This window comes from Limanda limanda, chromosome 11 (genome assembly GCF_963576545.1).
Source record: "Limanda limanda chromosome 11, fLimLim1.1, whole genome shotgun sequence".
Classification (NCBI taxonomy): Eukaryota; Metazoa; Chordata; class Actinopteri; order Pleuronectiformes; family Pleuronectidae; genus Limanda; species Limanda limanda.
In genome coordinates, this window is record NC_083646.1 from 27397014 (window position 1) to 27411939 (window position 14926).

Sequence of the window (14926 nt, forward strand, 5' to 3'; positions counted from 1 at the left end):
TTCGTATATCAGGATTATGACACTGCAAGAATTCCACCATTTTAAGAAATGACTAGAAACGACAAATATGGTGGCACATAGGGAAAAAACACAAAACTCAATATCAATATTAGGTCAAATGTGCTCCAAGAAAGGAGGGAGCTAAAGCAGTTATTCTGTTATTAGTAAAAACTTCATTATATTTTAACTAGGGCTGTCAAAGTTAAAGCGTTAATCTATGAGATTATTGTGACCTAGATTAATGCGATAAAATATTTTAACAGCTTTGTTTACATCCGGTGTGCGGAAGAAAATTCAGCTCCTCGAGCAAGCTGCCAGCGTCGCCCTTCAAACACAGCCCGTCAAATGATTAGTCCCGTCTGAAAGCACAGCAAACTGCACAAGGACAGCAGGAAGAGTTGCTAGTTCAAGATGTTGCCACCCGGTGGAATTCTGCCTTGGAGGTTATCAAACGGATCCAGCGAAACAAGGGTCCGCTCGCTGCCACCCTGGCTCAGCGCTGGCTGAACTGTATTTCTTTTATTTTGCCGTGTCTGTCTTATTTTGAAGGCCCACAGCAGGAACTTCTAGGGATTAGTTAAGCAGCGCACCCTTTATTATCTCAGAAGCAGATTCCCCCGGTCTGAGTGAGTTGTGTCGCTCTGTCTGTTAGTGTTTTAGTTTCTAATGGTTATTTTAGTGTATGAAACTTGTTTAGTAATATGCAACTTTTCATTTGTAGATAACTGTGACTGTGTCCCGTTATATGTTACAGAAAATAAAGTTAAACTGTTTCACTAAGCCTGAGTCAAGTGAAGTGAATGAAGAAAGCAGCACAGAGACCGTCACACAGGCAACTCCACTCTTTCCGTCCTCTCATGTGCATTTTTTTAATCTTCCTCGAACTGTGTGTGTGTTTGTGCGCATGTTCGTGTGTGTAGTCCTACTTTGCGCTGCTGAAGCGCCGCGCAGCGCCAATAATATCACATACTTTTGCTGTTATCAGCCTGCAGTAAAAACCGCATTTAATCATTTTTTTCGAGCATATACTTACTTGTTGCTCCAACATTAACTGCAACAGCGTCCCAACGTTTGTATTTTTGCCTCATATGTGCTGAGGATCATACAGCTCACTTTACTTCTCCACTTCAATTATTAATTTAATGTCATCCATCTTCAAGAACTTCTCCGCTGTTCGCTCCGTTCAATGTCGGGTGTGGAGGGTAAATTACGTATTCTTCACTCAAGCCGATGTGGAGAATACGTATTCGTAATGGTGTCTCAAATACACCTTTTTTTTTACCTTTTACTAATCTGGATGTTTCACTGAAGAAAGTAGCAGTGTTATTGTTTCCAAGGACATTGGGAATATTTTCAGCTGTTGTTTTTAAATATTTTTTTTTACACAATTTATCATACATGATATTTAACGACCTGGCTGCCACTTTATAGGTAGGGGTTATAGGCATGAGTCTCTTTGAAAACACAGCATTGTGTAAAATACAGGCTGTCTGAAGTGATTACTCGTTAATTCATTAGATTTAGTCTTTAGAAGAAAAACAAACTTTTAATCGCGATTAATCGCGATTAATGAATTTCAAAATGTGAGATTAATTAGTTAATTTTTTTTAATCTATTGACAGCCCTAATTTTAACCGGTCAATTCTTATTTTGCTCTAACATACAGAGCTACATAATTTTGTTCATACCTTTACAACTTTCTTGTTTATATATCATAATGAAATGACCACGGCTAAAATACCTGATGTCAGTGACAATGTGCTATAATCTGAGGGTACAAACTAGATGAGGAAAGTCCTGATTTACAGCCTTAATCTCTTTAATATTCTTTGGTAGTTTCTGCTAAGTTTTTGTGTATGAATTAAAAAGATTATGAGCATTTGGAGTATTTTTCACTCTAGAGGTCCATCTACAAACATATAAACTCTCTGTAGCAGTCACAGTAATGAGAACAGCAACTTTTTTATCCAGATCAGAACACAACATCCTCTGTTGTGAGTCTGAGTAAGTAAATATCTGTGTTCATGGCCCTTACTTGGACATGGTCTTCTGGATGCTGTGGCGCTGCGGGCTACTGGAGGATCTCTCCGATTTTGCAGCAGCTGCTGCTCCAGCAGGTTTTGCAGCTCCTTTAGGTGATCCTATTGTTGCCTTTTTCACAACAGGGGACGGCCCAACCGCTTCCTCCACTGACATCCCCGGCCGTTCGTCCACAGTGAGTCCTTGTCCCACAGCAGCCATGGAAGTTATCCTCTCCCTCGGGAGTGTTTTGGTCGAGCCAATGGAGTAGATGGGCAAACTGGAATAAGGTTTGGATGGTAGCCGCATCTGTCAGAGGAGGAAGGCATGAATGTAACAACTGAGAAACAATACTGAGGAAAATGATCCTTTGTTATGAAACCTCATGATCTTACGTCACAACTCAGAGAGAGTTATTCTGTAAGATTTACCTTTTTACAACACTGTGAGCAGACAGGCCTGAAAAAGAGAAAGAATAGGAAGTTGTGAATACAATTTATAATCCTTTCTTAGATTATCTACATAAAATTTTTAAAACAGTTGAGATAAAGATTTCAAATGTTTTACTTTTTGCAAAACTGGCAGATGTAAGACCAGGTGAAAAGGGAAAACCTTTTGGATCGACAACAGAAGCAGAGCTATAAGAAAAAATATTAGAACAAAAATAAATAAATGCAGACATTCAATAATGTGAGCAAATAAATTTGTTGACACTAGAAATCACATTCTTTGTATCTCTAAGGGAAAATATATTTGCCCTTTCACTTTTGGCAAAGTGGAGAAAGGTACAATTCAATCAATTCAGTATTACTTCCATAAGTGAGTCAGCCATGTTGACTTGTTTTTTACTTTAAAGTGAGTTGTACAAGTTACCTTTCCTTTCTTCATAGCAATGTAGATTTCTTTGTACTGCTGGAACTTCTCCAGCTCCGCCTTGACCAGCACCTGTCTGATGTGCATCACCTCCTCCACTGTTAGAGACAGACACTCCACAGGGAAACAGAACTCCTCCTGCAACAACAGCACACACACGCAGGGTTTCTGTACTGTGACTGTATGGAGCCAAATCTATGCCATAACAAAACATGATTCACAAATTCCCCACTATTCACTTGCAAACACAATGTGGTTTGCAAATACAAAACACGTGGTGTGAAAATTACAGTTTTTTTCGATTGCATAAACACTCAAAATGTATTATACAAATATCAAAACCTTACACTCGAGGAGCAAAACATCTGCCCAGATTTGCACCACTATAAGAACAATGTCAGCCTCACACCTTTTGTAAAATCAATCAATCAAATTTTATTTGTATAGCCCATATTCACAAATCACAATTTGTCTCATAGGGCTTTAACAGGTGAGACATCCTCTGCCCTTAACAATACACACATTGATTTGCAAAACACTAAACGCACTTGTATACATTAGACACAGAAGTATATCATGATGTCACTTCCTTGCAATTCCAAAGCACTGACTGTCAAATTAACACCCCTATGAGCCAATTGGTTCAACACAGCCATCAGGTGTGTGAACACATGATTGCTTAATTGTAGACACACCAATCAGGTTGAGTTCACCTGACTTCAACCAAAATGGAAGGAGTCAGAAGAGGAAGAAGAGTGAGGGTGAGATGGGGGATCCAAGGAGGAGGAGAAGGAGGGAGAGGTAGAGGCGGAGGCCCTGCCAGATGTAGAGGAAGAGGAAGACCTGAAGCAGGAGGAGAACATGCTCAAAGATGAAGAGGACCAAATTTATCAAATGAAATTCGTGCATCACTAGTTGACCATGTCGAGAACCACGGATTGACGCTGAGGGAGGCCGGACTAAGAGTTCAACCAAATCTTTGCAGATATACAGTGAAATCTGTCATTGTAACCTGTACTGGATACAGAAAATTCTGTCTGATATTTGCTGAGCTTACAGTGTTATACACCCTACAAGAGTGTTTCATTTTGCAAAGGATCTGAGGACTTCTGCTGATTGGGTGTGTGGTTGTGCTTATTGTGTGTAGTGTTTTGAAAAACCGCGCCCTGTTTTAAAAATCGTGCTGTAGCAATCGAGAAAAACTGTAACAAACTAATGCATTTCGTTTTACAAACACAAAACACATCAGACAAACAAATACACTACTTGTTTCTAATAAATTATGCTTCAGAAACAAATAGCCTTCCACATTTCATACAAATACAAAAAAATGAATCCCAAAAGCACAAGAAAAATGTGTCCTACATGTACAAAAATAAATCTTACATGTACAAAAATAAATTTCTGCTGTTACTGCTGTGAAACACAGTCAATCAAAACATGTTGAGATCTTTTTAAAGAAGAACAAGACAGAAATTGTGCTCATGGAACATTGCACTTCAGAGGAGAGTGAAATACTGGATCTATTTTCATACAGAAGCAGAAATTCCAACGAATGCCTACATCACTCTGTTCCTGTTGGATGTGTAGATAAGCATCTGTCTGCTCAGACATTTGCCAACATAACCTAATCGCTGAGTTATAGAAAAATTTAAAAATGTGTACTTTAGTTTCAAATCCGACACTAAACGCTTCTTATTCCAAGACGACTAAAATAAACAAAATAAACAATTTGTCCCACATCCGGGCAGATTTGATGAGATGTAGTTGCAGATACTTACTTTAATTAGACTGTTATAATGTTACCAAAGGCAGTGAAATTAAGGATTTTGACCAAAGCAGAATTCAGCTCTATTGTAGGTGAATGGTCACTATTGAAGCAGGAAACATTAGGAGAGGATGGGCAGCTACAGACTGACAAACCTTATAGCTGAGTGTCATCCACTGATAGAAATTCAAACAAAAGGATAACAAATGATAGTGTCTGCTGTTTAGTTTAATCCCTCTTCATTTTCTTCTCTGGTCACTCTCTGATGTTCCTCTTTATCCACGACACTCTCCATTTCCCCCTCTATCTATCTGTCTTATTGAGTTACTGGACAGAATCATTCTGACCAATCCATCCCAAGCTCCAGTTCCTTAAAAAAAGCCCATTTTAATGCTGATGCATTGTGGGAGTTTTTACTGATGGTTTTTTATTCACTTTTTAAAAATGTTTGTGGGGTATAAGGACATGTAGGTAACGGTGTCTGACTCACCAGAGACCTGGAACTCTGTCTGGAAGGTGGCAGAAACTGTCGCACGTTGGTCGGGGTTTCCTTCTCGATGGAGTGTCTCCTCTGGGGGGTCTGACGCCTCTCTGGCTGAGGTGTGGAGGAGATTGGAAGGAACATGGGGGGAGCTGGTGTCCATAGACAAAACAGAAGAGAGCAAAGAAGGCTGCTTAGGTGGGAGAAACCCCTGACTTGTTAAATCAGAGCTCAGGTACAGAGGTACAGACAGAATAGAGAAGTAGAATTACCAGTCTCAGTCCAAATACATATTTTCACAGACTCATATGAAGTCACTGTGACCTTGATCTTTCAGCTTCAATCAACATTGTCGAATTATTTCATCTCATCGTTGACCACCAAAACCATCTATAAGTCAAAATGAATGTTTGTACCAAATCAAGGTATTCTTGAGATATCATGTTCACAAGATTGGGACTAACGGAGAGACGGACAACCTGAAAACACAATACCTCCGACCGCTGACTGTCGGAAGGATACAAATGCTGGTGAGACTGTAAAATCAAAACAACCTCATAACTGATTAGTATGTGCATTAAGTTGAGGAGGTGACTGAGCTGTAACAGGGAAGTATTTCCTCACTCACTTTTCTTCCCCAGCACCGACTCCGGCGATGTATCATCCATCACAGATGTGGCCATACTGGAGCTGCTGGCTGATATGGGCCCACAAATCTCGTCCTGAATATGTGGAATACACAAGCAACTCACTCATTACTTACTCTGCACATGCAGGATGCAATGTTTCCAAAAATCCCACACACACACAATCCAAGCACACAGACGCATAAACACACAAACTCATTACACTGTCATCAGAGTCTGAGCTGATAAGCTCGGCGAGGCTGGGAGCCTTCAGGAGCCTTTTCCTCGGAGGTGCAGAGTGACATCCGGAGAGCTCTGGTCTTGGAGAAGCTGTTCCGTTGCTCAGAGACAGAGAGCTGGATGTCCTTCTGCCCATGTACGGACTAAACTCATCTGTTCAGGGCCACACAAAGAGACAGTTATTCAGTTATAGACAGAGAAAAACACTTGAGATGAATCTCAACTCTTCACACGATTCCTTGCATCTTTAGGCTGTTTTTCTTAAAAATCGACCATGAATGTTGCGTCCTCCCACACAGATTTTGTTCAGTTAATGTAAGAATGGGAGGTAGGATGATAAGATGCAATGAATCCTGTTAGAGAAGACTGAGATCCATCCCAAGTGAAAAGAGGGCAGGAATGGTGAGTTAAGTTGGTCTGAGGGGAGGCAAAGGAGCAGGCTGGTGTTACACACGGAGCATGGAGGCATCTATAATGAAATGTAATTTGGACTCTAAACTCCCTAAACAGGATTCTTTCTGCAGACAACCAAAGATAAACTCTTGAAACCAAGTCACTAACAGGGTCACTGAGCCCTGAATCAATTCAACGTAACGAACCACCTATCAAGTTCCCTTCTTCTTAACTGTGATTTCTGGGAGCCCAAATGAACAAAAGAAACAACCTGAAAAGAGGGTTTTAGAGGGAGGCAGGGAGTGTGGGAAGGGGAGACAAGCAATTGCTACACCAGACAGATAAAGGGCCACGGCTGATAGGATCTGTAGGATCCTTCAAGTCTCTTCTCCTTTCGGGAAAAGCAACGACATGAGCTCATTGTCTCAACAGGCGCTAAACTAGAGCTGTGTCTTTGCCATGTTTTAAAATTCACTGAAACACAAATAGAGTAGCCATTATTAGCCATAACTGTACACTTTACCTGCATCTTTACCAGAACTTAGCATTCAAATATTCAAGTAGAAGAAATATTAGTTCACAGCCAGGGAGGCAGACAGAAAAGGCTGTTGGGTTACAGGTGAACAAGGCCTTTCTTAACCAGAGCAGTGCTCATACTTTACCTGTTCCTGTACGGAACAAATCCTGTGGCATACTTCGAGTTTTGCCAAAGCCTAAAAGGGGACAGCTCCTTCATTAGGATAACTACAAAAGCATTCCATTATGAGCATGTGCTGACATAGACACCGATGATCTGTGATGACCAATGCAGTCCAAGTATTATTTTGTACTTTTTATCTCAGACACTTCAATACTTTGAGATTTGGGGGGAATGTGGTTATCCTCACTCTGTTACATTGGTGGATCAGTATTACTCTTGTGTCAGTGCAATTAAGCTTTAGAGCCAGGAGGTCACACACTCACAAGCACAGCCAGTGTTGCCGAATCACCTCCTGGCTCTGGCTTAATAATTAGCGTACAGACATAAGAGTGGTATTAATCTTCCTATCTAACTCTCAGCAAGATAGTAAAATTTCCCCAAATGTTTAACTACTCGTCAAAATTGTTGCAACCTTGATGACTTCATGACACCATGACCATCATACAACGAAACAATGTGATAGTTCATAAAGAATTGGGCGCCGGCGGTTAAAATCATTTAGCAGAGTTGATGCAAACAGTAATGTGGGTATGGCCCTCATCAGGTCCATTAAAGTGTGTGTGGGTATGTTCAATCTCTCTATCAAAGAGTAACAGAGTAAAAGAGAATCAAACTGCTCTCTCTGTGCAAGAGTTATCAATTATAGAGGAAACTTTTTACACACCCACACACACACACACACACAAACACACTATTGGACAGCATGAATGAGAGAGTGTGAGGCGATACAGATTGTGGTGTGATGAGAGACACTGGCTGCAGTAGAAGGGAAAGTGTATTACTGCATTATTCTGATTTCCTTTCCGTTGATGACTCTTGAAGACACACGCAGTTACTCCTTCGGCCGTTGCTCCTTCCTTGATTACACTTCCGGCCGAACAGTTCCACATCACAACAGTATGTTTGAGGAATTGTGAGCTTAGCAAAGGTGACACCTCTCCTGAGTGTTTAGAGAGCAGCAGAAAGTTACATAGCCCTGTCCACTTGTCTGACAGGAGCTGTAGATAAGAGGGACTGTATGAGCCGTTGACTCAGCACCTCTACTGTTCAGGGTGATGGAAACATCAAAATTATTTCCCGTACAGTGAAGTCGGAAGTGTGCTGAGGTAACACTAATTGTATTTCTCAACCCTTCCCTCAGCATTCAAACAGAAGCGTGTTTCAATTTCTCAACACAGGAACAAAGCTACACACAGGAGAAACAATGTAATAAATACAAATAGACTGTGTCATGATTCTTCTCCCTCTGTTGAACTTTTGAAAAGACTGGACTTTGGATTTGTGTTGTGTACTTGCAGTTGTGTTTGTGTTGTGACTTTGCTTGGTGTATTTAGATGTCTGTGTTTGTGCTCTGTGTTTCCATTCCTTGTGTGTCTCTGCCTAAGGTTAGATACTGTCTTGTGATCTATTTTGTTGTCGGGGTTCCTATTTTATTTAGAATTTTCTTTCCCTGTGTGTCTTTTTTGATTTCTTTCCCGTCTTTGCCTGTTTTTCCTCCTTTGTTTTTTATCTGCCCCCTATTTATTAGTTTTACCTGTGTCTTGTTAACTTGTGTATTTAATCACCGTGTTTCCCCTTTGCTAGTTCTTCTCATCAGTTTGTCTGAGAGTGTTTCTGTGGGTTTCATATTATTATTCCTTGTGTGTTTGAACTTCTTCAGTTATCGTGTTTTGGGACCTTTTACCTTAATTTAGACTGCCTTACTGTGAAGTGGAACAACTAAGTTATAAATAAAGAATTAGTTTGATCTATCCTCGTAAGTCATCAGCCTTTGGGTCCTCACCTTGCTCTGGACGAGACATACCTGGATGATGTGCCAGAATTCACTGGCAATCAATATAGTATCTTAACACTGGTGCCTTTTCACAGCAGCAGGAGAGGAGAACCCTTTTGATTATATTCCAGTCGCCATGTGAGGCAATGTGTTCTGTTTTATTCGGACAGAGATGAGTCTTATCTCCTCATTTAGCAAATTCGGATAATAATAGAAGTTATAGGATCCCCTCTTCTGACAAAACACCATGGGCAGTGAGGCGTGCACATTTAATGAAACTTGCCCATACTACTTAACAATAACAATCAGCTCACTGACTGTTATTTTGTATGCATAAATAGATACATACAAAGGATCAGCAACACATTTCTTAGCTCTAGAGCCAAAAATATATATATATTATGTGTAATGTAATGAGATTAATCACATTCTAGCTTTAGAAAGTACATGAGTCCCGTAGACTCACATTAGCTTCAGTTGAACTTAAGACTACGTGTTAATAAAGTACTGTGTGTCATTGGCAGAGAAATTGGTGTGTGACAGAATTTCTTCGTAGCCAGCAGGCTTTTTAAAAATGTTATCTTGTTTAAAATGTTATGTATCATTTATTTATTATAACTGCTTTTTCGTAAATTTTACTCCTTAATTTTGTGGATGTAATTGAAAAAATTGGTGACCTGAGTATATTGAGCAGTATATCAAATATCCAGTATGTATCTGTTTTCCCCATATAAACACAGAGGGTATCACATGTCCTTAGTGTAACCGAAAATCCTGTGTATCCACTCTGTCGGTCAAATGTGTCACTCATCACTTTGTTCTCACCAGTGTCTCATCCTCCTACTGACCTGTGTCTCACATCATCACAAGGTTTCACCCCCACACAAAGCAGGCAACCATCACCAACCACTGAAGCATGACATGAGATGTGTGCAGAGTGTGCTTATGTGTGTGTGTGTGTGTGTGTGTGTGTGTGTGTGTGTGTGTGTGTGTGTGTGTGTTTGCATGTGTCTGAGCTAGGAAAGCAGATGGGCAGCCACAATAAGGAGGTTAACAGAAAGTCATGAAGAAAATAAATTTTAAAAAAGCCAGGTAAGCAGCGAGGAAACTTTACCTGACGCATCAAAACTGAAAGACATGCTAAGTGGCCGAATTACTGCAAGAAAAAACAATCATGGCATAGTATAGTTATTGCTGTGGAGGAGGTAAATTAAGGCAAGACTTATAAATTAAGACAGGGGTATAACATGCTTATAGTCTACGTTCAGATCACTGAAGTATAAACACTTTCAGGATGGTAGATAATAGCATTTAAAAAAACCATAGCCAATGGTGAGAGATAAGTGACATTCAGAAACAGTAGTTGTTTTAGTACAATTAGTGGTCATGGAATTGCAGACACTTAGCATTATTATTCATGTACACCTTTCACTATATTGTACACAATATAGTCAACAAAACAATAATGTGCATTTGTTGCAATGCAAATATGATAAGTTAGGCAGAATTAGCTATAAGAGCAAAGAGCAGAGGTGCAAATAAAAGTGGAGCAAAGTGTAAATAAACTGCAAGCATCATGTGCAAGAGAGAGAGAGAGAGAGAGAGAGAGAGAGAATGTGTGTGTGTGTGTGTTTGTTTGTGTGTGTGTGTGTGTGTGTGTGTGTGTGTGTGTGTGTGTGTGTGTGTGTGTGTGTGTGTGTGTGTGTGTGTGTGTGTGTGTGTTACATAACAAGAACAGTGACGAAGACTTGGCAGTTTCCTTACCCAGCCTTCCTCTGCGGACCTGATCAGGGGACACAGGTCGCAGTTTCCTCTCTGCTTTGATTTCCTCCAGGATCCGCTCATGCAGGGTTGGAGGAAGCTGAGTTTGTGGCTTCAGCTTGCGAGCTGACGCCTAGCACAGAGGATGATAGATAAAAGAAAATACGTGAAAACAGTGAGTGAGTAAGTTGTGAGAAAGAAATTGTTGGGACATGGTTTTTGTGCAAAAAGGCAGGTCTTTCTTTCAGGCCTGTATTCGAAGTAAAAACCTGAAAGCACATGTCCTGACAAGCCGCATGGGCTGGAGAATACTCAATCTCCCAGAGTGCAATGTGTTCTCTTTGTCCTGAGAAGGTCAAATAACTCCGTCTCCCAGGAGGCAACATGTCCCCTTTGTTTCAGCATCTTCGCACATAGGTGCGAATTTCTACCAGGATCAGCTGCCAATTGGTAAAATCTGGCCACATGACCTGGAGGCCACTGGGCCTATATAATAGCAGGCCTCCCCCAAAGTCTTTCTCTTTCTCCAATCCCTCGGAGGGCCGAAGGCTGCTCCAGCAGCGCTCTTCTCCACCGACCACCACTGAGGAAAGCAGGCCGCTGGCCTTTCCTCCTGCATCGGCGAGTGGAGGAACCGGATTCCTCCAGCTCAAATATTCTTTTTCCAACAACTGGAGGTCAAAGGTCGAGCTTCCAGCTCATCTTCTCAAGAAAACCTCCACGCATCTCAAGCTTCTTCTAAACTCCTTGCAGCGACTCGGTGTCCTGCAGGTAAGAACTACAGATTCAATAAGAAACGGAACTGCACAGCTCAACAGAACCGCGGAAGCAGAGACCACACGAACCAGAGACTTCAAAAGCCAGAACTGCTACCCGAACTGCACAGCAACTTTCTCCCTGTCCTTGGACTGGTAACATTATCTGGGCTTAATAATTTTACTAGGCTAAGCAAGACTGTTTAATTGATTCTGTGTGGTGTTTATAAGTTTGATATATGTGGTGATATTGTGTTACAAGTTAAATCAAGGTTAATGTGAGTTGGGCTCTACAAAGACCCTGCCATTTTCTGATTAGCATTCTCACAGACCCCGCATATCTCTTCACCTACTTAGCTACGTCCCCCGACCAGAAGGAGGGGTGGGCCCTGCTAGCTTAGAGATCTTAAAAGATCACAGGAAGGTGTGACTCTCTTTGTTAGCCACCAGAGAGACCCTCACACACACACACACACACACACCCACACACACACACATCTTTATTAGTTAGTATATTGTTTAGTAATTGGTGTTTTATACTTATTATGTTTATAATAAATGCTTTCTTTTAACCTTGTCCTGTCATTAATGTTGCATAAGTGAAGTTTGCCAACCTCTACACTGTCAAGAACTCTATAAACCTTAACTGTTCATTATATAGTCTTTAATAGTAAATATTAAGATTTCTAATTGAACTAGATCTAAATGAGACTGATCTTAATCAATAAATTGGCTATCTTTTCCCTTCTATGAAGGGTGGTGCCCCGCGAGAACTTAGTCAAACTAAAGTTATGATTTAAAATTAATATTTTATATATTAATGTTTTATTTTTCTATTTTTGATAACCAAATTTATTGAACGCCTAAAGGCACACTAGCTTATGGTATCATTCCTAACCATTATTGCACAACAAAATCAATGACACTAACAAACAGCTAAAACCAGCAGGCCAGTTCTTCAACCGCTACCCAGAGTTCAGTCCCATGATTGTAATATTTATATCATATTCATATTTACACTGTAATGACACTTCATGTAGAAAGCTGCTACATTCTTGCTTCACTAGAAAGGCTACAGTGGTTTTAACAAAGCTCCAATTTAAAGAATTGTGTGTCTTCCAGTCGGTTGTCTATGCATTCAGCTGATTATGACCCATAGTTGTCTTATTACATGACATGTAGTAGCTGTTTTAATTATGACAGCAACAAGGTCTTTGCTAAGCCTGGGCCACACTGGGTTAGCACGTGACAGCTACATCGCTGATCTGCTGTGTCTCACAGGCGTCGGTTATTCAAACACGGAGCATGTCTGCTGCATGTTTGCAGTGGAGCTGCTACATTGGTTTCTGGTATGATCACTGTAATTGCTCAAATAAAAGTAGGGCTCCCTAGAGGAGCAGCGTGGCATACGTGCCTACGACGCAGGCAGCGGGCCACTCTTAACTGATAACATGTGTAAAACAAGATATTCCAAACGTGTTGCCCATGCAGCCATTCTGGCACTTGCGTAAGGAGTATGGATGGGACTTGGAGCTGGATGGGTGGACCAAACACACACCACTCACACATAAAAGAGCTGTTTGTATCCTATATGAAACCAATAGTCATTCTTGTTTGTTTCATCCAAACAAAAATTGTCCTGCAGAAATCCCAAGGATAGCGAATATCACATAGTTTCTCTACCAGGGAGAACAACCATCGATAAAATGTCCCTCTCAGTACATATGTTGTGATGACATTTTTAAACTCTAAAATCAGCATTGGCATCCAGTATGGTGGCATCTAAATTTAAAACCTTCAAGTAACTTGTCTTGTAAGGCATAGATCGTGAAAATCCTCGAACAATAAAAGTAAAGTAATAAAGTTTAAAATGAGTCTTTTTGTGAATGTAAATGTTTGTCTAAGCCATTGTGATGTCTGGGGTAAGATTTAGGATGGGGACTATATCAGATTATCATCATCTTGCTAATAGAGAGTGCACCGGTCTGTTTTCAGGTCTTCATTGGCTCTGCAGGGACAGTGTCCGATCCAATATCATATTAAATCTACTGGCTTTATTTACTCACAGGGTTGAGAGGTGGTCTGGACCTGATGAACTCCAGGATGACTTCATGAGCACTCTTCTTTAACCTGGGTGGGATGTCTCCATTCACCTAAAACAACAGAACAGGGTTTCACATGTTCTTGTATTAGGTAATTGTATAATTTGTTATATATAGAAAATAAAAATCAACATGATTGAAAATTGTCCATCAAATGTTGTGTGACAACAGTACAAACCCCAAAGATATTCAACTGAAAATGATACAACACAATAAAAGGCCGCAAATTCTCACATAAGAGCAGTTGTTTAATCTACTCTATACAATTCACAGAATTTTCTGCTACACTCTTAATTATCTTGTGCCTTTATTTCCATCTCGCTGTTCTGTGTAGAAGATATGAACATGTGATAGGGAGAGCATTGTTGTTCTGCCTTTATGGAGGACGTCATAGAGCTGAATCAGCATGGCGGGAAAGATGCCGACACAGTCACACGACTCTGAAACTGCACACTATCTAAAATCGAGTTTCTATTCGAGGATCTTTGTTTGATGGGGATCTAGTTGTTGATTTGTTCATCTGCATCAAATGAAAAACTGGAGCCTCAAAGTGTCAAATCTCCGTGCATCGTTAAAATTACAAGATAGTTGTGATACTGCCCCTGTGTTAAGCTTTTGAAACACTTTTGATTTGTATTTGGATGTATTGTATGGGTGGTTGTGGCTGAGGGGTAGAGCGGTTGTCCTGCAGCCAGAAGGTCGGCAGTTCGATCCTCAGTCTTCACCATCCGCATTTCTTTAACAATGCCTTTTGCCTCTGAGTTTTGGATACCACTGCCTTACTGACTGCCATTCGCTCCGCCCTATTTTTAACTCAAATTAAAGACTGTTCATTGGATCTGTCCTTGTCTATTGTCAGCATGACTCAGAGGGAATGTCCAGCCCTGTGCTGGTAGCCAACACAGCATTTCTCCAGCCTGTAATCATCATGTAACAGTTGCAAGTTTTTCAAAGCAGTTTTTCCTTAAACTGAAATATGGCATTAGCTTCTGTGTATTGTGTGTGTGTGTGTGTGTGTGTGTGTGTGTGTGTGTGTGTGTGTGTGTATGTGTGTGTGTGTGTGTGTGTGTGTGGTCAGAACCAGACACTAACCATGACTTTGCGTAGCTTGAAACGTTGGAACCTGATGTCATCCATGAGCATCTCATAGGGAGTGAGCTGGTACTCGATTGGCAAAGGGTTGAACTGGCGCTCTTGCACCTTCTTTAGCTTGACTCCGTCACGCAGGTTCCTCATCACCTGGACCCAGAACCGAGCCTGACAGAGGGAGAGAAGGGCAGCATGGAAGAGGAAACATCAAAAATAGCTTGTGACCCTTTGGATATGAGTATACACAATAGAAAAAAAAGTTTTCTTTATCAGTGCCAATTCTTAGTGATACATGCAACTATGAACTACTTTTGATATGACACCAAAACGGGGCATTGACCCTTA

General features: G+C 40.7%; 1 protein-coding gene across 3 annotated transcripts in view; it reads right to left on the bottom strand.

The window, feature by feature from the left end:
* The window catches only part of spire1b (spire-type actin nucleation factor 1b), a 45820-nt gene that overhangs the window by 5023 nt on the left and 25871 nt on the right, over window positions 1–14926 (bottom strand). For all 3 annotated transcript variants that reach the window (XM_061080615.1, XM_061080614.1, XM_061080616.1), the window contains 10 exons: window positions 14585–14749; window positions 13457–13543; window positions 10639–10768; window positions 5991–6160; window positions 5770–5863; window positions 5151–5293; window positions 2893–3030; window positions 2587–2657; window positions 2451–2478; window positions 2036–2328 (listed from right to left, as the gene is read on the bottom strand). In XM_061080615.1, the coding sequence (XP_060936598.1) occupies window positions 2036–2328; window positions 2451–2478; window positions 2587–2657; window positions 2893–3030; window positions 5151–5293; window positions 5770–5863; window positions 5991–6160; window positions 10639–10768; window positions 13457–13543; window positions 14585–14749 (1319 nt within the window). The remainder of the gene's footprint in view (window positions 1–2035; window positions 2329–2450; window positions 2479–2586; window positions 2658–2892; window positions 3031–5150; window positions 5294–5769; window positions 5864–5990; window positions 6161–10638; window positions 10769–13456; window positions 13544–14584; window positions 14750–14926) is intronic.